Below are 26852 nucleotides of genomic sequence, written 5' to 3'. Positions count from 1 at the left end.
ATGAATTCATCTAATTTGTTTAATCCGACCAAAAAAATCAATTTGTGAGTTTAGTTATGTGATGTAACTATTTCTTGAGGAGCAACAGTGTATCCATCCACCCAGCACTTCAGTGCAGCCTCCCTGGCTGTAGTGTAGATACAGTTGGTGAGCACAGGTTCTTGGTCTCCGTACAGAAAGGATGGTTCCTCACCTCAATGACAATACGACGTTTGAAACAGTTTCAGCATGTGGCTGTTGCCCCTGATTCTGGTCTTTAAATACTAATGACATAAAGACCAGAATCAGGCAGCTTTCAGTGCACGTGAACGTGCCCCACTGGCTCATTCACGGCTGCCGTTCAGCCGTCACCATGTTGAGAGCCAGAATCAGTTTAGGTCATTTCTTCCTCTCTCTAGCTGTTTCCCATGTTGCTGTACAGTTTGACTCTCCACACACGCTCTCGGCCACGGTTGTCTGTCGCTTAACCTTCCGTTGCCAAAAGCATGCTCAGTATTTGCACCTTCATGCCCCCAGTCCCAGTTAGTCTATACTGAAGCTGGCAGCGTTTGAACATTCAACATGGCGGTCGGCTTAGTGAGGGCACTACTAATTCCCCCCCCGGTGGATCAGGGTGCCATCAGGCTGACAGCTTTGGCCTTTTCTCTTTTCCAAACCAACTTCATTCTCCGTCTGTTTCCTCTCATCCAGCCAGAAACTTCTTATTTCCCTTTGGATCCTGCTGATGAGTGACGGCTAGACTTTTATGTTTATTAACTGACATGTTGTGAGAAATTAAAAAGTCAACCATTGTGGTTTTCAATAAGAATCTGAGATGTCTCTGTTGTGCTATTTAATTAGGTAACCTTGGTTATTTTAAAAGGTGCCATCATTCGAAGCCTATGCTATTTAAGTTTTTTGAAGAGGAGTAATGAGTAAAAGAAAGCTTGAAAAGTTTTCTTTTTGCCAGCCTTGAGTAATGGCTAACAACATTTTCCTTAACTGCAGCAGCCTGGGAAGTTTTCACAGGGGATAGAATAGACACCTACACCTACACACACACACACACACTGGAAACTCAAGGTTTATATTCCCTTTTATCTGCTTCCTTGTTGGATTTCAAACAAAGAGATGAAGGTTTTCCACCTCGTGTGAAATAAATGGCCAGTTTGAGGAATACAGCAGAATATGATCCCTGTCTTTTCTTGAATGCCAGACATCAATAATCTTTCACCTCTACAGGGATCAACAGGGGAGTCAGGCTTTCCCGGGCTGCCAGGTGCCATAGGGCTGTCGGGGTTCAAAGGTCACAAGGTGAAAGTCAACTCATATATTAGTGTACATGGACCATTTCACATAAAATACCTGGATGCTTTTGTTTGGACTTAATGAAGTCTACAATTGGCAACAGAGGCGACACTTTATGAATGATTTATAGCTTTGGCTGTGAGGGGTTCATTTGCATGTTTTACTGTAGATGGTGGCAGCTTACTATGATACATACTTGTTAAATGTATTATTCATTTTTTGCTTCGATGACATGATTCATTTTAATGGTGCTAGAGGTTGTCCTTCACACTTGAAAAGCAGCACTTCCAGGCTCATAAATCCCATCCACCCTGACCCTGATCAGTCTGTTTGACATGCTGTGTTTAGTTTAGTTACAGTACGGATGTTGCAGACAAAGTGATGTTATTCTTCTCTTATGATTCCTCAAACAGCTTGCCTGTTATTTGGATGTCACACTGTCATTGTCAAAAAAACAGAAGCTGAAATTCCTGTAAGTGTGACATGTTCTAATGTTCAGTGCATCTTTAGGGGGAGAGAGGAGAGACGGGCTCTAAAGGATGCCAGGTAGGACACCTTACACTTCACACACTTCACACAGTCACACATGTTTATTCACTTAACTGATCACTTACATTTTCTTTAATTGTTTCATCTCCCTAAATAATGGTCTGAATGGCCTCAAATAATTCTCCAGTGTCAATGCAAAATAATAAAAACAGTCATATTTTAAGACACTGACTCTATATAATATATACACTCCATCTCACATAGGTGAAATACCAAACTTCTAAGAAACGATACAGAGGACATGCTTGGTGTCATTAATGGCTGCTACTGTTGTGCTGATTAAGCAATATTGTTTTTTCTTTTGCTAGCATATGTTATGGGGTTATGTTGCAGTGATAGGCATCAGCCCTTTGTGGTCATTTTGATACATGGTATGTCAGACTCCAATGTCTCCTGCTAGTGTGAGTGGAAGAAGCAAACCCAAAGGAATCATTGCTTTGTGTTGTTGTTTGCTTGGGCCTATTCCAGCATGAACACCTTAACATTGGAACAACAAGATGGCCCCCCTATTGTACTTTTACTATTGTGAACAGAGCATCAGTCGCAAATGATGAGCACTCTGATTCAGTTGCTTCCTTTTTACGCGCACTAATGGAAAACAGTGTGAGAGCTCTCAGGAGCAGAGAAAGGAGAGCGGTGTGTTACAGTGCTGCAGGAAAAGCCACACCAGAGATGACACGTCAGGTTTGTTAAAGGTCACCAGTAGCCAATTCTCCCTGGGTCTCTCTTATTGGCTGATAGTGGTAATCATGACCTTTTCTCTCTACACACACACACACACACACACAGAATGAAGACATGGACCGGCACACTATAATGCACACACACCTAAATCGCCATTATTGCACACATTCAATCTCACCCTTACACACACACACACACACACACACACACACACACACACACACCACACAAAGCCAAACCAGCACGTATGTAAACAAACTTACAAAAACATTTAATCATGATGTATGTCTTTGCAGGGGGAGCAAAGCAGAGATGGAGATCCAGGGACTCCCGGCGTACCTGTGAGTGTAGACTCACACTGCATCCACTGGGTGGCAGCGAAGCTTGTTTCAATATGTTTAACAGGGATCCTGGGTTTGAAATATGTGTGCTGGTGTGCAGTAAGTTACGAGGACCAAATGTCCCCACAAGCGCACACGGATGAGGAAGAACATCTTCAGTCATCACTTACAAGGAGCTACATTGTGGTTAGAACTGGAGTTGTATTTTTTGTAAAGTCTGTCAGTAGTTAATAACATAAATCCTCTAATCCAAGTCACCATAAAGACTTTATATATATGATATTAATATATGATAATAAACTCTGAATGTGACTTTACAAGGTATTTTACAAGATTAAAATCAGACAGCATATAAAAACAGAAATGCAATAAAGTATTAAATAGAAAACGGTGTAAGCGAATAGCTGACAGAGCAGGAAAGCACACAAGACTAAAACTGACTAAATGAGAAGAGACAACATACAGATGAAAGAACGTAACAGCGTGGAAGCTCCAGACAGTGATATAAAAACATAAAATCAAATAAAATATATTCTGAAAAAGTAAACTTTCAGCAGGGACACGAAGGAGGTAACTGACGAAGCTAATCTATTTAGCAGAGTTGTTCCAGACTCTCAGGGCCCTTAAAGCGAAGCCACGCTTTGGTGCTTAGACTCAACCTCAGAACAACCGTGAGGATCACAGTGTCACGGTCCCAGTCTTGGCAACAGTGAAAAGGATCCAGTGCAGACCAAGGCTGAATTACAGGCATTTAACGTGTTTTCGAGTTATCATTAAGTGAAGTTTGTGACGTGTTAGCATATTTTACTTAGTTAACGTACTTATTTGCAGCCCAACCACGGTGTTTTTCCTTCGATCTTCTCATGAATTATTCCTTAAATGTGGGAACAAACGGCAGGTGTGAATTTCTTTTTTGACAGAATCAAAAACAGGTGTGCAGAGAGGGATCAGGTGAGCTGAAAGAGAACGAAATATTCCTCATGAATAATTTCACAAGGTGAAATTAGGCTTCATGAGGTGTGAGAAGCAGAATTGCAAAACGGATTCAATCCACATTGGTATTATCATCCTCATCAATAATTGGTGATGAGCAAACAATGATATAAATAGCTGTATGATCTGCAATGTCCAGCTTTCAAGCCACGCTTTGTAACGTTCATGTTATAATGGGAATGACACCAAATGAGGAGCATTTAAGAATTGATGAGCGAGTATTGATTACTGAGGCATCGATCTTCACGTCCCTAGATGGGGTTTAGACAATGCATCCAGTCAGAGTGTGTGTGTGTGTGTGCGCTATATTGCATCATGTTGAGACAGAGTTGTGCAGTATTGTCTGTGACACTTGAGACAGATAAAACAAGTACATTTCTCAGTGTGCCGTTTAATGTTCACACTCTGTAGTTCCACAGTGTTGAGAGCAGCCCAGCCTCCATGTGACACACTCTCAGGGCTAAATGCATCAGCAGTGAATCACAAGTGTGTCACCGCTGGAATGACATATTTTGGCTTTAGACAGACTTCCTGATACTTACTGGTTAAAATAAATATGAGCCTGCACAGCAGTTCAGGAGAGTGTTCTGTTCTCCTGGTTTCCCTCCTCGTTGACTGTCTACGGGGGGCTGTGGCTCAGTGGGGGAGCGGGTCGTCCTCCAATTCGTTAGGTTCAATCCCCAGCTCCTGCAGTGTCCTTGGGCAGGATGCTGACCCCCAAGTTGCTCTTGAAGGCTGTGCCATGTGAATTATTTTAGATCCTGATGGGCAGGTGGCCCTTTGTATGGCAGCCTCTGTTGACATGTAGTGTGCAGCTTTGAGTAGTCGCCAGACTGGAAAGGGACGACATGAATGCAAGTCCATTTACCGTTTAGTGATGTGGCATTCAGATTACAGTGTTAGGAGATCATTACAGATTGAAACAGGATCTTTGTAACAAACCTAGTTGGGCTAAGCAAATGTTTTGTTAGTTGGCAATACAATCTCATCAGTAGACTGAGTTTGCTCAGTTGCGATGGAACTGAAGATATAAATAACTAAACTTTTCATGATTCTGAGCATTGCTAGGATGCATCATCCATGTCGACTTAAAAGTCAAGGTTGGTTGTGCATTTTTAATGATATACATAGAATATGACATAGAAGGAAATAATCACACACATACTGACATGCCTCCGGTGTAGACAGTCGATCACAGAAAAGGGTTACTGAAGGGAAAACTGTGTCTTCTTGAAAGACAAAGCAACTACAGGCACAGAAGTGGGGACTGGGTCGACAAAGAGATATAAGGCCTCGGGGCACCCATGGCTACCATTACTGCTTTTGGTTATCAGTGTGGATATTTAACTTAACAGTGCGTTTACATGTGACCCTCTCAAGAGCCTTAAGCTTGCGGCTGTGTTTATGTTGAGCATGTGATTTGCATATTAAGCTCCAAAGGGCAGGTTATTGTGTGATGCTGCCACTAAAGCGGTGTCTCCATGCCTCTTTTTCTGTGTTTTCTGCTGCGATCAGATGTCTCCAGGTTGTCTCTAATGTGCATCAGAGGACATTTAAAGCTGAACCTTTAGCACCACACAGCTTCCTTTGAGTTTTTGAGTAGTGGGGGGTGATGCGATTAAAAGCATCCTGTTGTATCTCCCGCGTCTGAGACTGTATGTGTGAAGCGTGCTAGCTGGGCGGAGCAGCATTTCTTTCTTTTTTTAAATGGTAGACTGGAAAAGAGAGAGGGGTATGGCATGCAACAGAGGTCCCAAAGGAGAACAGAAACAGGGATGTTGGTAGGTGGTAGGCGCTGTAACCATCCGGCTACAAAGGTGCTCCAGAACAGTTTCTGTGCTGTGGGCATCACAATGCTTTCAAAAGTACGTAAAAGTGATGATACTCATGCATATCGTTGGACAAAGTTTTCTCAAAGCTGACTGAGAGAACAAAGGTTAATTTGTTTCCTACAGCACCAGGGTGGTTGAAATCACTTACCAGTAAAGAAGAACGTGAGGATGGAAAAGAGGAAGCATTTTAGAGGAAGCGGAACACATCCAGAGCTTTTTTAGCAAGAAAAAAGGCTTTAAAGAATGCATTACAATGACCTATCTAAAATATTTTGTGAGCCACCGGTTTTGACAGAAAAGAGAACGGTTCTGCACCAGCAATGCAGAGCAGCGAGCTCCTCTGACATACTAACTCAGCCTTTGATATGTAAGCTGAAGTTTCTAACTGACTCTCTCTATTTCCCCCTCTTCCCCCCCCCCCCACACACACCCTTACTCCTCTTTTCTTTCTTCCATCAGGGCGAAGTGGGACCCATGGGAAGGAAAGGAGAGGTTTGTCAAATTAGACTTTGCAGTATTAGATATAATCCATTCTGTCTTATTCTGAAGCGCAGTGAGAGGCCCTGTCAAGCCTGCACTGCTGCTATAGAAGACTTCCAGAGCCAATACCTCCAGGCCTGCGGAAATCTGGCCCCCCGGGCAAAACTATCACAAAAGCTCTCTTTTCTAAAGGCGCACACATCTGAAATATCAAACACATACTGTACTGTCTGCAGAATCACAATTTATGGAGATATAGCCTCCCTCAGTTGTGCGATAACATTTGAAGGATATCATCTGATAAAGGTCCACACTGTATTAGCATGCGTTTTGATGATTAACAAAAAACTTTGAAATGTTGTGTATAGATTTCATTGGTATATAAGACCACCTGTTAATCCCGCCCACTACTTAGTTACTGTTGCTACACCTGTAAAGCTTTCCATTCTCGCACGACAGACTTCTCACTTGAAATATTTAGTCTTTTGAGAAATAATGAGTTTTTCCATTGGGAAAGAGATGTCTGTAAGTCAGCAGGTCATTTTTTGAAATAGTAAATTAACCTCCCGGTGCGAACACTTGAATAGCCCTTATTTAAATTATTAGGTCCTGAAAGTTGTAAAATGGACGAATAGCCAAATCTGAGTTATTTTCGTGCAGCAGCTCATGTGATTGAGCCAAGATCGAGCGGCTGGGAGGCGGGACTAAAGGAAACATTAGTGCGCTTTCCCTCGGGGATGCAGAAGATCGCTGGAAGATAATTTGAATTTGAATCTGAATTGTAAGTCGCTTTGGATAAAAGCGTCTGCTAAATGACTGTAATGTAATGTAATTTAACACTCGGCAGTTGAGCCACTTTGGCTTCACATGTCACTGAGCATCTTTTATAAGAACGAACAGGAAGGAGTCCGCCTCCAACGCTCTCCCGCTAACCTGTTAGCTCACTCTGTTAGCATCCGGGGCCTGCTTCCACAGAGTGCGGAAATATTATGCAGTAGATGTGCTTGTTGTGAACAATGATTTTTTTAAACGTTTGTCGCCACACCACAGTAACTTTACTGTACAGTAGATAGGTATCTAGTTAGCCGGACATGCTAATGATTGCAATTTACATTGGAGCAGACAAACACACTGATCTCTATACAGCTCTTGGATTTGGGAAGATAAAAAAGAAGACACAGTCCTCTGAACTCTTTAAATACTGAATAGTTCTTACGACAGAAAAACTTGACACACGTGCCTACTTGAAGTTGTTAAGCAATGTCCGGAAATGTTTAGCGCCGGGGATCAAATGATCCTTATGTGTGATATAATGTAATTTAGTCAATAAATACCTCAATTTCATCTTTTCTTTTCTTTTGTAACCTTTTGTAATTTCCTCTCCTCCCTTCTGTATCTTCAGACAGGAATGATGGGTGACTCAGGCCACAGGGGGCCCGAAGGAAAGAAAGGGGACATAGGCCACACGGGTACTGTTGGTCACAGGGGATTTCCTGGTCACGACGGGTTGCCGGGCCAACCAGGTCAACCGGGATATCCTGGGAAACCTGTGAGTGAACCTCCTTCTGACCATCTCCTCTGAGCGAATGAAAGAAAAAGAAAAGACAAATGGGCTTAAGGAAGCCATCAGTGATGTCCTGCCTGGATTGGGGCAGTTATGTTAGGGATTAATGGGAGCGTTGCTGTCAGTGTGGGTGGGCAATGTGAAGTCAGAGAATGAAGCGTTGAGAAGATCCTGTAAATCTGCAGGCACACTCAATCACAGGTTGAGCCTGTTTTCCCAGTCCCACAGTGGATTCAGCTGAATCAAAGTGTAACTGTGTGTTGCAGGGCAAGCCTCCCTCAGATGAATATCTTCTAAAGCTCTGCACTGATGTTCTGCGTAGTAAGTATTTGTTTGTTTTAAGCCCTGGTCTGTAACTCCCTCCCAGCACACACCAAATGCTGCCAGCTACAGCTGTCTCAGATGTAGTGTAGCACATTTCACATAATTCCTTTGATCGAGTCACACTGGTTATAATGAACTAGGTTTAAACCAGGATATCTGGTGAACAATTGAAGTAATTATTCTCTCTGTGAAGAGTAGCGCAATGTTAAATAACCCAACATAAAATGGTATATTCAGTTATTTACCTTTGTTGACAAGAATGCAAATGTAAATAATGCGTCATACATCCGTCTTTGTAGTTTTTAGCCTTTTCCCAGAGCAAAACTATGGAGCTTTCCATTTTTACATGCCTCCCTGTTTCCATTTCCTCTGTCTGCAATCATCACTGCTGCTCCCAACAATGATGCAAGAGGATGGAGGAATCGCATTGAACTATAAAGCAAGGGATCTCTGTCTGCATGTGTGTGTGTGTGTGTCCTTCGCATATCCTGAGAACCACTCATCCGGTCAACTTCACACTTGGCGGGTGTATTAGCGGGGACTGAAGGACGTGCAGTGGTGAAGTTGAAGAATTTGGACATGTGACACATTCAATATTAATAAACTTTGGATAAAGAAGCGATAGTGCTCTGTGCAACCTTTACAGGCCGCAGCTAATTGACTGCAGTTTACTTTTGCTGGATGTTGGATATACTAACATTATACTAACATTACTGAACTCTTCACTTCCCTGGATTAAATGAGCGATGAGTGGTTCTCAAAAACTCTGCAAGAACAAGCTATAACGCTGACCATCATTCTATGAACTTGATGTAGCTAATTTGCCATCCACCATTGGTTTGGTGTCCACCAACTCTTGAGGTAAATAACTGTCACTGTAGCTGCTCAATGCTCCACTGTGTTTAACAGTTGTTTGCTAACTTTGTCCATCTGCTGTTTGGACTTGGGCAGGCAGTGGGTTTTTAGAGCTTTTTTACTTAAAACAGCTGCTGCTGCTGCAGTTTACAAAGTTAAAGGTTCTCTATACGGAATTCAGAGCATTCGGCAGCTAGCAGCTAACGGTGCTAGCAGCACGAACAGTACAAACGACACCAACAGTGCTGTCAGAGCTAACAGTGTTTTCCTGGGGGCAAACCGATGGGACGGCGCTACACTTCCTCCACGAAGCTGTCGGTCATATGGGCGCTATGGAGAGCGAAGGTCATGAGCTGGCCCGGCTTTGTAAACGAACATCGAGAGTAAGCCAGAACAGTAAAGTTGCAGGCTGTCTAACCAAAACACTCCATAGAGCTGAGGTGAATTTTTGCTTTAAAATGTAGTATTTTTTCCATTTTATTTTGTGATTTTGTTCAATTAGTGATATTAATACAATTATTTGATGAATGTAGATTTGAAGAAAATCCCAGCATGCCTGATCCACATAGATTATGTCTGTTGCTCCAGAACTGATTATAGCTGAAGTCAATCAAAATCTATAATTGGTTTGTGGATTGATGATATAAGGTTGCTGCTGTGGATGACACATATTTGAACCCCACTTTCCTTAAATGAGTAGAGATGAACTTGATAAAGAACTATGAACCTTTGAGGAAGAAAAATCTGACGAAGTTGCAAAAATGAATTTTCATCCTGATTACATGCACATATGTTATTCCTGTCGGTAAAGGTAGTCAGCCCAAGTTGCAATGAATATATTGGCCAATCAATGGGCGTAGCTCTAATTGGAAGATCCTCTATGATGGTCGACCTTGATCAATTTTAGGGTAATGGGCCGGAGGAGCACAGATAAGAGGGAGCATATTTAGTTGACTGGAAAGGACACAATATCTTTGTAGCAAACAGGCTCCTGATTGGCTATGGATTTCCATATTATGGCAACTAACAGTCTAGAGAATCTCAAAATCCCTTAGGGACAGTATTATGTGGTCAGACTCTGTTATGAAAATAGCTATCACATAATATTTAATATATTACTGGATTACTCAGCAACTTCTGGCTGTGCCCTGCAGATCAGCTCCCAGCACTGCTCCAGAGTTTGGCCCCTCCAGCTCGGTGTGAGCCCTGCCAGAGCATGAAGGGACCTCCGGGAGAGCCAGGAGCATCAGGACCCAAAGGCTCCATGGGTACTACAGGCTACCCTGGCAGGAGGGGCACTCCTGGTTACCCTGGACCTTCTGGAATGCAGGGTCGTGCAGGCCTCAAAGGTGATATAGATAGATTGTCTTTAAAGGGATTAATCAAGTTCATGTTATCTGTATTCAATGTCTTTAAGCCAGTGGTGTCTGACCGTCTGTAACGGCAGTCTCCTTACTCTGATGAAAACAAGATAATAAATAACACAACTTCACAGAGAAGAGCGAGGACACATTTTACTGGTGCCTTCATCAACAATTAAAATCAAAACAGTGTCAATAACTAACAAATTGGATGTGTTGATGTTCACTGTACCCCATAAAACAAGATCATTAAACAAGCGAACATCAGTGAAAGTCAGCAGAGCAAAAGACAGCAAATACTAAATGCTAACCCATCTCAATGAGCTGTCTTTGATTTATCACCACTTAAAGACAGGCAATGGCTAATCAGCTGAGAAAGATGCCAAACTGTACCACTCTTCTACTGTGTAACATTTCCACTATTTAAGTCAGGAGAACAGGAGCCACCATCACCCCTTAATGACAAGCCGCGACCCAAATCGAGGACAATTTTCAACTTCTCAAATGTATTTAATGAAAAGATGGTGCAGTTTGAACCTGAGCTTAAAATGTCCTCTGCAGTCGTAGTAGTAGGGAGCTCTCTTGTGCAGAGAAATTGTTCCTGTAAGTCCCCGTCCCACACATGTTTCACGTAAATGAGTAAAACTGCTTTGTTTGTTATGTCTGTAGATTCGTCCATTTGTAATGCAAAAGGTCCACTTGCCTTAATTTGAGCTGTGGTCTGTTGTTTGATGTCATCCGACATGTCTTCAATTCGACTATTTATAGTGTCATTTGACAGAGGTATAGTTTTCAGTTTATCCTCTGCTGATATTAGCATTACAAGGCAGAGTGTGAATAGACGGCACTCCACTGCATAAAAAATCCCCTTCAAAATAAAAGCACAGGATTATTTTTTTTTCAGGCAAAGGCCCGCGACCCACTGAAAATGGGTCCGCGACCCAAAAGTGGGTGTTTGAAAGAGATGTCAATTTAGGATATTCTGCTGCATTGATTTTATCCGTTTATTAGGACTCTTGCGAGTCCCCAAACTTAGTATCAAAATAAATCACAGCAGTACCCCTTTAAGCCTGGTTGGTTCCCTATAAACCACTCAGAGAACAGATTCAGTTTGAAATTCTTATGCTTGAGGAAGTGGCTATACACCAACAGCATCCTGCTGGCGACTGCATACAAAGGCTTTATAGCGATGCCCACGGCTCGGGTGATGGCAATCTTGATTGGCCTGTCTGGCATTCCATCACTTTTGTGAGGCTGAAATATCTCAACAGCGATTGCAATGACATTTTGTACAGACATTCATGGTGCCCAAAAGATATATTCCTACTGACTTTGGTAGTCCCTTTACTTGTCCTTTAGTGCCCCCAGCAGGTCAAAGTGTTCTTCTTGTAGACGGATTGGCACACATTATGTACAGACATGCGTGGTTCCCAGATGATGAATCCTAATCACGTTAGTTATCCCCTGACATTTCATCCAGCACCACCAGAAGGTTGACACTTTCAGTTTTAATGAAAAGTCTCTTGCCATTCCATTGAGTACAGGTATTCATCTTCCTCTCGGAATGAATTGTAAGCACTTTGGAGATGTCATAACTGTTCATCCAGTGCCTTCATTTGGTCATATTTATAATCTATCCAATACTTTGGTTTATAACCAAACATCTGCAAAACGAATGACATTTCCGTCAGTCGCAACTGTCCTTTGTATTTACTGCTAATAAGTAAATGTTAGCATGCTAAAGTAGGATGGTGAACTTGGGAAACCTTATACCTGTTAAATAGTTGTGCAACGGATCATAACACTCCCGGTTCGGATCGGAGTCACAGATCGGATCAGAACAATAGAAAAAAAAAAGGGAGCAAATATAACTTTTAGAGATCCCTGATCACTTTTTTTTGCAGCTGACACTAATTGCCAATCATTGATAGTATAGCAGCTGTCTACAGAGCTCCAGAAAAAAATGTTTTGCTACCGTTCCGAAAATCATTTCAACCACTCTGAAGTCTGTAAACCCTAAATAATTTAAAATGTTATCACTTTACTTTATTTATAGTGTTTTTTCTTCTTCGTAAAAACACTCAATTCAAATGATAAGGAAATAAAAGATTGTATTTTCATTGATTAAAACAAATCTTGTCATGAGTAGTTTTAATGATGTATTATAAGCTAATTAGAGCTAGTGTAAACAGCTCATAATTTTCTCTAACATCTATTTATGTTGTTGTGAAAACATCTCCTTCATACAAATAGATTTATTCAAGTTTCTCAGCAAAACTACATTTTACAGATTACATGTGAACACATCATAACGTTATAATTTACCTTCACCCAATACTCATTTTCACTGAACAGAGCCTGAACACATGCGGTGATTATTGTTGTAACTGTGTAATTAATCCGTGGTTCACATGTGTGATGAACCGTGAGGGAGCATCCGTACCGATCACGGATCAACCGTGGTCTGTTACACCACTGCTGCTAAACATCAACATATTAGCTTTGTCATTTTGTCTGAATGCTGAAAGCATTTGGGAAACAACATTAAACTAAACCTGTTAACATTCTGTCTTATGGTTCATTGTGCACTGAAACTACAGTGTCCATAATTTACATAAATGTTACCTAAAACTTCAAATAAGTGCTTCAGATAATTAGGTTCCTGCAGCTCTCAATCTGACAGCTCATCTATAGAACCTCTAATGCTGTTTTTTTTTTTAAAGTAAACATATTATGTCCCCAGGTGACATGGGACCAAGAGGGCTCAAAGGCAGCAAAGGAGAAGGTTACCATGGACCTCCGGGACCACCTGGACAGCCAGGTACGTAAAAAGCCCATCTATACTATTTTCTGAAATAATATTCTCTGTCTTCACCCATTAAGCTATTTCAGCAACCTGTTCTGGCATCTGGCCTGTCATATCTGTTAACATTTTTTAACAAAAATGCATCAAGGCTCTTTGTAGTGTTGCATTTTTAATAAATGTGTGGGCGGACCCTGTTGGTACTTAATTTTCAATGAGTACTTTTAGTGACAGCTTGGTAGGTGAGATGAGGGAGATGTGAGGGCAAGTAACAGACAGCGCTGTATTTCTCTGGAAGCTATACTAGCTTATTAATTCACGAGTAGATGTAATTCATCATCCACCATGTGCTATTTTTAGTTTGACTGAAAGATGAGCTAATTTAATAGAACGTTCTTGCCATAAATGAGGCAGAAATACCAGGAACAGCTGTGTTTTACCTTATTTTCTACAGGGATTCAGGGTCCTCGGGGCTTCGATGGAATCGGCCATCCAGGAAACCAGGGTATTCCTGGAAAACCTGGACCACTAGGAGAACCTGGTAAACGGGGCCACCCAGGGCTTCCAGGGGTTTGTGATGTTTCCATTTGTTATCAGACCTACAACCTCAGGGAACATTACAGCAAAGGACCCAACGTCTGATAACATAGTAGCGTGGGAAGGGCTGCTATGAAACACACCCAAGTGTTTCGAGGAAGCGATTTACTGTATCCCTGATTTACAGAGATGTGTGTGACTGTTGATTTCTTCATGACAAAGTGTGTGTGGAGAACAGCTACACTGGAGGCAGAAATAACCTCGTTAGTTGACTGAAAGTAAACAGTTCATCATTATGGAATTCATGCTTAAAGACGGTCAGCAGGCTAGCCACCTAGCTTACCCAGGCTAACAGGGCTTTATACACTTTTAAACTAGCAACGTTTCAAAAAACAGGTTTAGATAATGAGTTTCAGTCAGATGAGAACCAAAATAGTTGTAACTGAGTTGTGTTGTTTTTTTGTGTGAATAGCATGACAGCAAAATGACATTAAGAACAGCTACCTCCTCTTTTTCCTGATGTTGCCACTGGCTTTGCTAACAAGACAAGATGCTAACAAGCCGACATAACCAGCAGGCCCGTCATATTTCAATGCAACATGCATGCACAGAAAATTAAACGAATTAAACAATATTAAATGAATGAAATAAAAAGAAGTCTTAATGCATTGTAAACAGCCTAATACGACCGTAGGCTTTTCTATGTGAGCTCATGTGGCAAAAAAATGGTATGAGATCTCTGACTGAGAGCTAAACTCAAGTATACACCAGTATAACACCAAGTCTCTTTTAATTCATTAAAAAAATTGTTTTGCCCACTAGGAGCCCATATCCATCAAAAACTGCATATTATTAACAGAAGTGGACATGAGTTAGCACTCATGCTGTGCTTGAAAGTGCAGTTCCCCTGGCTTCACAAATGAGGTTCATATCAACCAGTGAGATTATTCCTGTCTTCAGTGCAGAAATGATTGTGTCTACAAATGATGTGAGAGGTACAGTCTACTCTTTGACAATGGATGTGGACATGTCACAATGAAAGAACAGGACACACAATGTCCACATGATTATCTTGTGAAAGGTTAGCTAACAGTTAGATCAGGCAGTTTAGTCAAAGAGAAAAAATGAACATAAAAAAAACTCACTTGATATCACTCCAACTGCAACATTGCCAGTTTGCAGTCTGCTGGAGCACCAGCAGTTGTGCTAATCAATCACTGTGACACACTGGTTGTAATAATCCTGTCACTGTCTGTTTTTAACCTTTCTTGGTTTGCCAATATTACATAGACTCATTTTACATTGCTTTTCTGCGTGTGTGTGCGTTTGGATTACAGTGAATTCTTAGATATTGGTCTTATGCGGGTTTATATTTTGTTTCATATTGTATTAAGTTTCTTCAATTCAAGTAAGTAAGGGGAATTCAGTAAGAAGCTTTTTGCTCAAACTGAAAACTTTATCCACTTCCACTCTACCTGTCTCGATAAATTCAGTAGAATTACATTTCCATCAGTCATGTGATACTAGCCAGTCTCTTCTCTAGAAATATAGTTTAAAATACAGTTAGAAATATAGTTAGATCGACAATGGTTGATCGACAATGACAAGTGTTCCGGGAGTTGCGAGTCGCCATTCCTAATGGTTTCTGGGGTAATTATGTCCATCTTACCTTTTTTCTGTTATAATTTTTTTTGTTTTATGGTCACACTAATGTTGTCGTTGGTTCCATGCTTAGAACTCTTTATAAAAAGTTGAGCTCAATTGGTACATCTGTAAGTGATGAAGAACAATTAGGATGATTAATAAGTGTCCGAAATCTCACTTTACTGCTCACTATAGAGCATCTATAAGGACAGTTGACTGAGTGGACACAGCCCTTCTCTCACCAAGTAGCACCTCCTCTTTGAGACTCGTCTGTGATACTCTGTTGCTGCTATGTGCAGTGTGCTGGCGTATGATTGGTTGCCTAGATACGCTTCAAAACATTTTGATTTCTATGATGTATTACTCTCATTCAGTTCAGCAGCTGCTTTCCCTGCTTGTTTTTCAGTTGTTTTTTGACTGTCTCACCATGTTTACTTTTGAGAAGTTATACAGTTGGCCCGCAATGTGACTGGGTAGATCTATTTTTGCTATTATCTATCAATGCGTTCATATAACAGCATTTTTATGACGACATGTTTGGAGCTGGTTGGGTAATTCAAACTATGGGCTGAACTACACAGTGGGATGTAGGGTTAGCGAGATAACTTCGCTGTGCGTTGCTGTATGTTGCCAAATAATGCATTTAGCTTACAGCTTTTTCAGTACCTTCTTTTGCAACCATTAAGGTATTTAAATCTAGTGGTTTTACACAAAATAAAAGTCTAAAGCTATAGCCAGCAGCGCATAGAGGCTGCATTGTTTGTCACATCCAACAGTACTAAATAGATTGATGACTCATTGATGATTTTGCTATTCCTAGAAACTTTCCCATGGTGTAAAATCTCAAGATAATAGCAGCAAAATATTAAAAGTTCATCATTTGGGGACCATGAATGTGCTAAAGAAATGTCTTTGCAATATGTACATTACATTTTAAGTTATCTCGTGTACAAAGTTTTATTTTGGCCTGAGGGGGCAGCTGGATGAAACGTAATGGAGAATGTCATGGGTTCATCCCCAGAGAAACATGAATTTGACATCTCCCAGCTATATTTTAGATGTAAAATGTAAACACCGACCAAATAACACTAACTTGCAGTTTGCCGTATCAGCGTGGGTTCTCTCCGGGTTCTCCAGCTACTCCCTCAGTCCAAAGACCAAAGACATGCAGCTCAGGTTAATTGAGAACTCTAAATTGCCCGTAGGTGTGAATGTGAGCGTGAATGGTTGTCTGTCTCTATCTGTCAATTGATATCAGCCCTGCGATAGTCTGCGATGTCAAATAGGATCGGCTCCAAATCGGCTGCTTCAGTTTTCTACTTTTAATCCGTTGTAAGTTCCCCAACTTTATTGAAATAAATACTAAACCGAACAAGTCATGGGACACAATAATGAGAAAATACTAGTGTAAGTTTGGGTAACCCATGACTGTTGGTCGGTGACAGGACAGGGACTACAGCATCAGTCACATGTGTTGCACACCCAACCACCCACTCTACCCTCTACCCTAAAAATATTTGCAGCACTATATCACCGTCATGCTACTTCAGCTTCTGCTACTGAGTAAGCTCCAGTTTTTCTGCTTAGTACACGCTTTCCACCCTCCTACAGTCTCACATTTAATGCTGTGACTGAGTCTTAAAAGGTGCAACACGGTATCACCGGTATCTTGAAACAGCATCCTGTGTATTATCTGTCAATTCTGAGAACTGACCCCCACCAAAGGGTTGTCACACTATCAGTAACCATTTTCACTGCAGAACAGTCTACGCTGTGTGAAAGCTGATTTTCAATTGCAGATGATTTGTCATCTTTAGCATTTTGACCTGAGTTTTACTAGGTTATTCATATTATTGTTGGAGATTACAGTGGTTAAACAAAACCCTCTTTATGAAATTACACATGTTTGCATTATGTTGTCTATCCTCTGTATTTGTAATATATTGAAAAAACTGTTCACAATCTTTTCAAGTTAACATCATGTCTAATATCCATAACTGCTGGAAAATGCTGTTATTTTTATACATATTATGTACTATTTGCAAATACATTGTGTTCATTTTTTGGTTGTAAAATTATTTTATGTTGAAATAAACCTTTATTATGCAACACTGACTTTTCACTGATTCCTTGACTGCTGTTTTCATGAATATCAGTGCAGGTTTATTCAAAGGGGTATTTTACACAAATCGGATATCAAAATGAAGTTTGACAAACACTTGGCTTTGCTATGTCTTCTTTGATCCTGTCAGCGTATTATACACCTTAAATATTCTGTCCTGTCAAACACAACAGGTAAGATCTGTGCTTTCTCACCTTAAAAGTAACTGTGCTGCATTTGCCCCTTTAGTGTGCTTTGTTGTCAATCCAACCCTGGGCCAGACCAAGCAATTGGGACGAACCCATCCAAGCAGACACTGGAGCAGTATATTTGTGCTTTCAAAAAGCAAACGGACCAACTCATAATAGTAGATAATGGGATTTTAGCATGAATTCAAAAGCTAAACTACGATTATATCCATCTGCTGATTGTCGATAAATAAGCAATGTTTAAAATGATGCATATTATATGTATATTATTGGGTAACCGTGGTGACATGTATGCTTGTCAGCATGTAAGTGCAGAGATGTCTGCTGACAGCCAAAAGCTGATACAACTGTGGTCTGTTGTGTTTGTAACCTTCACTGCACACTTCTTCATGTATCCTACTCTGTGCACTTCATCGTGTTTCCTACTCTGTGCACTTCATCGTGTTTCCTACTCTGTGCACTTCATCGTGTACCCTACTCTGTGCACTTCATCGTGTTTCCTACTCTGTGCACTTCATCCCGTACCCTACTCTGTGCACTTCATCGCGTTTCCTACTCTGTGCACTTCATCGTGTTTCCTACTCTGTGCACTTCATCGCGTTTCCTACTCTGTGCACTTCATCGTGTTTCCTACTCTGTGCACTTCATCGTGTTTCCTACTCTGTGCACTTCATCGTGTACCCTACTCTGTGCACTTCATCGTGTTTCCTACTCTGTGCAGTTCATCCCGTACCCTACTCTGTGCACTTCATCGCGTTTCCTACTCTGTGCACTTCATCGTGTTTCCTACTCTGTGCACTTCATCGCGTTTCCTACTCTGTGCACTTCATCGTGTACCCTACTCTGTGCACTTCATCGCGTACCCTACTCTGTGCACTTCATCCCGTACCCTACTCTGTGCACTTCATCCCGTACCCTACTCTGTGCACTTCATCCCGTACCCTACTCTGTGCACTTCATCGCGTTTCCTACTCTGTGCACTTCATCCCGTACCCTACTCTGTGCACTTCATCGCATTTCCTACTCTGTGCACTTCATCCCGTACCCTACTCTGTGCACTTCATCCCGTACCCTACTCTGTGCACTTCATCGCGTTTCCTACTCTGTGCACTTCATCGTGTACCCTACTCTGTGCACTTCATCGCGTACCCTACTCTGTGCACTTCATCGCGTACCCTACTCTGTGCACTTCATCGCGTACCCTACTCTGTGCACTTCATCGTGTACCCTACTCTGTGCACTTCATCGTGTACACTAATGACACGAATGTATTTCAAGTCACAAACTGGACCAGAACTAAAAGGGAACAATGTGTCATTTACCCCGTTGTAGTACAGGAGCTAAACCATAGCTGTTAAACACCCTTGTTTGCAATTCATTCAATAATCTTATTTGAAATCGTTTTATTTTCCCCATTTAATTGTATTTGCACAAAGTACACTTTCAGTGAAAAAAATAATTACAAATCTGCGATATCTTTTCTATAACAATATATTCCCCATGTGGTTTTTCATCCTTGTAACCATGGCCAGTCAATGAGGGTGTTTACACTTTCTCGATAAGAAACTGAAATTCATGTACTTCACTGCTGTATAAACAGGATATACTGTATATGCACTGTTGTATTATCTACTGAGAGATGGAGGGTCAAAATGCATTTATTTTCACGCTTCTGGAACAGAGCAGAGACTCAAGCGCAGAGACAGGCACTGGAGACGAGGTGGAAGGCAAGGTTCTTTTACTAGTCACCAAAAAAAGTAATAAATAAGAACTCAAAACGACTCCAACAGGGAGCAGACCAAAGATCCAAAAACTGTAGAAAGGCAAAGTCACAAATCAAGGAAACAAACACGAGGACAAAATACCAGAACATGAAGCACACTCGGGGAAGGACAAATACAATCTGACAACCAGAACAAGGAAAGCAGGGAAGTGTATATGTGTGGGGTTGTCAGAGGGAAAAGCCAGGGGCAGGTGATTGAACACAGGTGAAGTGAATGAGAACAATCAGTAGACACACTCAGGACACACACACACACACACACACAGACACACACACGAGGCAAAGCCTAATCATGACATTTATGATTTCCTTTAGAAATTGTTACCAGAAATGCCCTCAGGTGCTCTTGATAAAGCAACAGGATACAAAATAGTACTTTGACAAATCTATATATACAATACTTAGTGATGTAATGGGCAATACATTTAAAAAAACACAATTTATCCAGACTTTTCTCACAGAGGTCCAGGAGGGTAGGTGCATGTCTGTTACTGTATATACAAAATGAATAAGGCCATGTGGCTGATGAATCAGCGCTAAACAGCCAGTTGAAAATAAGTGTCTAATTGTCACTGCTGTGTCGGGGAGAGCGGCGCATCTTGTCACACGGGTAAGTTGTCACACTGGTTATATCTCCAACACCATAAGGCTCTATCTAGAAAATCTAACTGTTGCATGTGCAACTCACTATTCTGAAGTCATTTTGCTCTTGACAAGTGGCATTTGTCTCTCTAATTTGAGGTCAGAACAATTTTCATATTTTTAAACCAGAAAACTAAACTAAGCTAAACTGCACTATTTACTTAATCAAACTTGTGGGTATTATTATTCAATTATATTATTTTTGCACAAAATAGAGGAGAGAAAATGTGTATTTTGATACCCAAACTAAAGTTCTGCACTAAAGCTAGCTTGTGGTATAGCTAGCAATAGCCCATATGTCATTCTGTGGACAAGTTGTCTCAGTGCTTTCGGGTCAAATTGTCACATGTGACTATCCAGCTGCAGCCCTGCAGAAGCTGACTTTGCTAGCTTTTAAAGTTGGTGTTTGCTATGTAACATGTAAACAATTAAACTAGTACAAATGATGTAGCCACAAAACGACCGAAATACACAGGAGGGTGCATAATAAGCCTTTTTATTAAAGAAAAGTTAAAATGATAAATACATTTTTGTAAAATGGACTGCAATTGTAGCACTTTTCTAGTCTTCCGACCACTCAAAGTGCTGTAACACTACATGTACATATTCCCACATATTCATACAGTGATGACAGGGGCTACCATGCAAGGTGGGTTAAGTGTCTTGTCCAAGGACACATTGACATGGACTAGTGGAGCTGGGGATCGAACTGCCGATCCTCCCTCAATGGTCTCAATTATGCCAAAGAAAATGTCATAGTTATGCTTTCCCTTCTACTCCACTGCTTCCATCGGCTTTAACCCTTAGACAGGAATGTCTATTGGCCACTTAAGAGGGGCATCAATACAGCATGTAATGCTGAAACCAACCCTGGGAAAACCATCATTTATGACATTCCTAGGATTGTTGCAATCGTCTATCATCTGGCTGCAACCCATCTGAATATCCAGGCTGGCTTCAGGGTAGGTGGGGTTCATCCTTACAACAGGGATGTATTTTCAGGAATATGACTTCTTGCCAAACTATGTTATAGATCGCCCCATCCTAGCCGCAGCCTCGCCAGCACCCAGCTCAAACCGAGTCGCACCAGAACCCAGCTCGAACTCAGCCGCGCCAGATCCCAGCTCAAACCTAGCTTCACAAGGCCTCAGCAGAGGACTACCAAGTTCAGACGATGTCCGGCATTCCAAAGCTGCCCACGAAAAACAACTTATCGTCGGTGAAGAAAACGTAAAGGTGCCATTCTTCTTATTGTTGTCCTTTCGTTGTTGGGGGTTGTTCAGAGCGGACCACGGAGAAGTAGAGCAGGCTGATGGTCACGATTTCACCGGTTGGAAAGATTTCAAAGTTGTTGTTTTTTCAAAATTGTTTTTGATATGAGTTTAATGCTGGTTCATTTCAGAAGGTTTGGGCTAGCTAACTGAATGGATAGCTCACGTTATGCATTAAAAAACAACTCTTCTCTAGACTCTAAACTAAAACCTCTTTTCAACCTGCTAAAATGTGAGCTTGAGTTTTTGACAGCTTTCTAAGGGACTCTGCTGGGTTCCCAAGGTCACAACCTTATCAGGGAGCAACTAGTCTTGTCTTTTTCAAACACACTTGATAAGTTTGTCTGTGGTCTTCTGCAGTACTTTGCTACATTATGGCCTTGACTCCAAACTATCAGCACTATTCCAACATCAAGAGGGTCAGTACAGTTGTCCATGCGATTTGACTGTTTGACAACATGTGATGTACACAGATGCAGCTGTCCTGTCTGCATGAATTCAGCTTTAGAGTCTCAACTGAACACTCCAGGGAGGAGACCGAGAGTGATTTGGAGGGAGTGTTGATACAGAAGGGAGTACATTCAGCCAATTCCTCCCCCTTATACACACTCACACACACATCTGTAATACTTCCTTCTCCTATTTGGCTGACTTATCATTGAGTGACTTGAACTCACTGTGAGTCAGACAGCTCTGGCCCTTAGAGTCAAAGAACAAGCAGAAGCTTCTCTTCTGGCCAGACGGTAAGTCAGCTCAACTTTGTCCTCATTCCCTTTGTCTGCTTTTACTTCCTGTGTTTCTTGCATGTAATAACAGCATTATTTTTCTATCTCTGCTCATTTGCATGCTTTCACATGCATCATTTATTAGCTCTTATACACATTTCCTAAAAGGATTGACCATTTTATCTTTCCAAATTCATACTGACTGCATCCTGCTGTGAATGTTTAAGACTGCATTTTTGTTTCTGACAGATTTTCTCGCCAACATTTGAGATAAAGATGGAACTTTCAACATATGATTATGACTACAGTAATGAGAGCGATGAACAGACACCAATCCCACCGTGTAGTTTGGACCGGGTCAACTATCTGGGAGCTCAGCTATCTATCCTCTTCTACTTTATGTTCCTCTTCAGTGTCTTTGGCAATGGGCTGGTCCTGGTCATCATCCATCGGTGAGTGGACCAAGTCAATTCAAACACTGAGAACGTACTTCAGAAGAAATTTGTAACAGAATCCGTCGCATGTAAATGGTAGCTTGGTTTTGCCGTTTAAAGCGGTTAGAGGTAGCAAGTGTATGCGTGGCACAGTTTAATTGATCAAAAACATTTAGTGATTTACCTTCTACAATACATACATTTACTGTACCTGTGATTACATTTCTGTCCTGCTTGATTTAGCAACGGCTGTGATCACAAGTGCAGTTTAATGCTGCAGCAAACAGTCATTTAGCAACTACGTTGTCAGAAATACAAAAGAGGAGTTACATGTTTATAGAGCAGCCGCACAAAGTAACCTATTGAATGATTGATGTCAAAAAAATATTACGAAGTTAGTCAATAATCACACTATTTCCATCATGGCATAAGCAACTATGATCTAATAGAAGCTGGTTACCTTGTTGTCAAGTTGGCGGTGAATCTGAAACGCTAGGTACTAAAAGTGTGTAACTCTAGCAGCGAGTTTGGCCAAACTCTGCATGCTAATATTCACAGGCAAACGAGCACTGAGTCTACTGTCTGAGTCTGTGAACATATCTAGAGACTCAAACTTTGGAGTGTGATATGGCCATTTCCTTGAGACCAGTGCAGAGCTGGTACAAATTGAACTTGAAAAAGAATGAGTAGAAAATGATTGTTCATTTATTTTTGACAAGCACTAGCTTACTGTGGTTTGTGCCTTCTTGTTACATTACTCACTTGCAAAAAAAGGAAATGTCCAACTGATGAACAAAATGTTTTGTAGACACATTTTTGATTGCGGTCAGCAATGAATGCATCGTGTTTCCTGTGGCTGCTTCACAATAAAAGCCACCCAATGTTTGACCAATTGAATACGTTTAATGCATGTGAGGCAGCAGCAGGACATATTTAGGTCATATTAGCAGTTACTTAATCCAGCTCTGAAACAATTGTGGGACAGTGAACAGTGAGGCTTGTATCAAAGAGCTCAAACTACAGACAGTAACATTGGATTTTTGATGCTGCATCGTTTATCATGCTTGTGAAGGCAATGTAAATCCAGCAAGAAAACTATAATAAATAAATAACCTGATTGGAGGTTTGATGTCATACTAATCTGGTAAAGGATTATAATTTGAATTTAAAATTGCAATTTATGTTTTTTTTATTGATGAGAATAATATGTTTTCCACATCCTTTTTTATGTTTCTGTATTTTGAATGCCAATTAGGCTCTATTTTGGATGCACTCTCATACATGGGGTAGAGAGAATATCAATGTGAAAAATGACATTCAAATACAGACGATTTTATCCGTATTGTCATCTCCTCCAGCCAGCAAAATCTTTAGAAATATTCTAAATAATTGATTTGGATATTTGGGAGCCAGAATGGACGGAGCCGTTCTAGACCAGGCTTTAGTTCTAGACCATTTGGGGCACTGGAGGATACGCCTGGAGATGTCATCAGGTTGTCAGGAAAAATACACTGGGAGAGTATAAGATGAATTCATACAGTTTGTTATTCTTGTATCTAGAAAGAGAGGAATACATATCTTTGCGATAAGTAAAGTTTCTCTCTGTAAGCACCCTATTTACTTCCACTCTGACACTGTCTGCCAACTCTTCTCTTTCCAACTTGGTCTCCAGCACAGCTCTCTACCTCTGTGAACACACAAATAAATCTGGTGGTCATGGAAACACAAATGACAATGTCAGAGATGAGCTCAGCGATGTCTCCCTGGTCTTCAGACTGAAAGAGTATTTACTGCAGTATATTATGGAGGGTTGAAGAGATGCTATGTCAGCTGCATGCTGACAGGGGGATTTCTAAGTTACCGTTCATCAAAAATAATGAGTGAAAATGGCCTCATTTTCTGTTCCACATTTAAAAAGCCATTTTACAAAAATCAACAAAGGTTCTGCCTTTTTAACCAAAGGCATGACTGAAATTATGTTCAATGGATATTATTCTTTAATGCATTAACCTCTGATAATTACAGTTATGATTCACTAAAAGTGGGGATGTTTTCTTTGTGTTTCAGTTTTTTTGCTTCCATCTCAGATTTTTAAATTTGCAGTATTAATACTACTACTACTTTGATCCGATCCGATTCAGCTGTGATTCGATCTCGATCTCTCTCTCTCTGTCAGCTCATACGTAGAGATGATGCGTAAAATAAAGCTCAACTGGCCTACTTCTGACTATCTGTTTATTGATGCGTTTTGACCAATTCCGCTCAAAATGTCTTCAGATTGAGTTTTGTATCAATGTGGTTGTATCTTAAACTGTTTGTGTAACCATTTGGCATTTAGTCTTTCTTTCTATCTGACCACCTCCTAGGTTTGAAAAGCTGACCACTGTGACCAACATCTTGCTGCTGAACCTGGTGGTGTCCTCCTTGATCTTCATGAGCAGTCTGCCCTTCATGGGAGTCTACTTGCAGCTCTCCTACTGGATCTTCGGCAAGGTCATGTGCAAGATTGTTGGCACCGTCTACTATCTGGGCTTTTACAGCTCTGTCCTCTTTCTAACCCTTTTGACCTTCGACCGACACCTTGCAGTTGTGTACTCCTTGGGCGCGTCGCGATTGAGGAGTCGAAGTTATGCGACAGTCTCCTGCGCTGTGGTGTGGCTGGTCAGCGGCCTGGCATGCATCAGGCCGATGATTCTGCACACCACTTTTAAATATATAGAGGACACAACGTACTGTCAAGAGTTTCCTGGTGAAATAGCTTTTATTAATGTTGAGCTGCTGAGAAACTTTGGATTTTACCTTCAGCTTATCCTTTTCTTGATCTTTCCTCTTGTTGTTATCATCTACTGCTATGTTAGGATTGCTATCACTGTCATGTCATCCAAGATAATTACCAAGTTTAAGACAGTCAGGTTGATATTTGTCATTGTCTTGCTATTTTTTATGTGCTGGACCCCATTCAACATTGTAATGCTGATGCACGATGAAGCCACTACCTGTGAGGGAAAGCAGAAAACAGGTTATGCTCTTGAAGTCACTCGCGTCATGGCCTACACTTACTTTTGCATCAGTCCCATCTTCTACACATTTGTTGGGAAAAAGTTCCAGAACTATTTCAAACAGTTGCTGGTGAAACATTTCCCGGGGTTAAAGAAGGATATTTCTGTGAGTCAACAGAGCAGAACCAATATGTCTACAAAAAGTACACAAAACGAGCTCTAGGATGGGAAGGCCTTTGTTTTTCAGGACTGCCATGTGTTCAACAAACCACTGGTTAAAAACATACAGGTAAATTCCAATACCTAAGCCTAGGCCACTTTCATAATGTTGCTAATTTCACCGTTCTTAAAGCTCATGTCACCTCTTCATTTGACATCAGGATATAAATGATAAATGTAGACTACAGAGGAAAGCTGAGCAACTGGAAAAGATGGTTCCCTACAGAAAAACATGCCACTCTTGCTTGTTATATACAAATCTTTTTGCCTTTTGAAAACTTGGGGAATTATAATAAAATGTTTCTTTCCCTGAACTGTTCAGGATGACGCTGATGTACAAGCCTTGATCTTTTAGCTTTTTTTATTGCAGTAGTTCATTTACAAATAGTTTTTGGTGACTTTCTGCCCTCTCGAGATCAGAGGTTGATTAGTGAAGCTCTAAATACAACATATCCTCATACAAGATGCAGCGAGTCTCAAACTGATGCATACGGTTTATTTCCCTCCGTGAAAACTACAGAAAGACATACAAAATAAATGTACCATTCATACAAAAAAATAACAATACTTAATAGCTTTTCACATTAGGATTTCACAGTAGAAAAGTGAGTTGGATATAACTATAAAGATACACAGTCACCAACTTTAGAATGTTCCTGAATTTTGTCTTGGACCCTATAGTGCAAATGTCTAATGGAAAAATGCTTATCAATGAATGTACTGTGCATGTTGCCCTAAACTAACATGAAAAATGTATACAAAGCCATAAGAAATGCAGAAATTCAGATAATATAAACACCCACCAAATGACCCCTAAACAAAAATAATTTCAAATTTGTACAGTGAACAAATTCATTGCTGCTCTAATCGGATGACGTTGCATGCTGTGCAAACGAATGGAGCAGAATTTTATTTTCATCAGTTTGAATGGACAACTTGTACATACAATAGTGCGTTTTTAATGGTATGTATATACAAAATATTGTGTTTGAGTTTAAATAACAGAAGTGGTGTAACTTAAGCACGTAAGTTCTATAACAAATAAGTCAACGTTCGCGGGCTCGCGGGGCACAAACAGCGGTCTCCTGGGTGAAAGTCAGAACGTAAAAGTAAGGTATGGTTGAGTTTATGTCACTTAAAAACTTGGTTATGAAAAGGAAAGATTGTATTAACAATAAAATAACAATTGGTGTAAAATTACGGGGCTTGCATTCC

General features: G+C 40.8%; 2 protein-coding genes across 2 annotated transcripts in view; both read left to right on the top strand.

The window, feature by feature from the left end:
• The window catches only part of LOC142952616 (uncharacterized), a 47663-nt gene extending 33799 nt beyond the window's left edge, over positions 1-13864 (top strand). The window contains exons 24-32 of the mRNA XM_076097321.1: positions 1222-1293; positions 1798-1833; positions 2817-2861; positions 6146-6178; positions 7569-7715; positions 7997-8051; positions 10064-10258; positions 13014-13091; positions 13528-13864. Of these exons, the coding sequence (XP_075953436.1) occupies positions 1222-1293; positions 1798-1833; positions 2817-2861; positions 6146-6178; positions 7569-7715; positions 7997-8051; positions 10064-10258; positions 13014-13091; positions 13528-13715 (849 nt within the window). The 3' untranslated portion in view covers positions 13716-13864. The remainder of the gene's footprint in view (positions 1-1221; positions 1294-1797; positions 1834-2816; positions 2862-6145; positions 6179-7568; positions 7716-7996; positions 8052-10063; positions 10259-13013; positions 13092-13527) is intronic.
• An 8382-nt stretch (positions 13865-22246) lies between these two features.
• LOC142931343 (C-C chemokine receptor type 3-like) lies at positions 22247-25641 on the top strand. The gene is made up of 2 exons (XM_076087772.1): positions 22247-22437; positions 24786-25641. The coding sequence occupies exons 1-2, from the start codon at positions 22262-22264 to the stop codon at positions 25639-25641; spliced, it is 1032 nt and encodes a 343-aa protein (XP_075943887.1). The 5' UTR covers positions 22247-22261.
• Positions 25642-26852: the final 1211 nt, after the last annotated feature.

The sequence above is a fragment of the Anarhichas minor genome, unplaced genomic scaffold, assembly GCF_050575085.1.
Source record: "Anarhichas minor isolate MPS153535 unplaced genomic scaffold, ASM5057508v1 ptg000001l, whole genome shotgun sequence".
Classification (NCBI taxonomy): domain Eukaryota; kingdom Metazoa; phylum Chordata; class Actinopteri; order Perciformes; family Anarhichadidae; genus Anarhichas; species Anarhichas minor.
This window is presented reverse-complemented; position numbering and strand designations above follow the sequence as displayed.

What these genes read in the sequence shown, in the direction of transcription:
- LOC142931343 (XM_076087772.1), top strand. Translation starts at nt 22,262, where the DNA reads ATGGAACTTTCAACATATGATTATGACTACAGTAATGAGAGCGATGAA. An exon ending in GTCCTGGTCATCATCCATCG is followed by an intron (nt 22,438 to 24,785) that starts GTGAGTGGACCA and finishes ACCACCTCCTAG; the next exon opens with GTTTGAAAAGCTGACCACTG.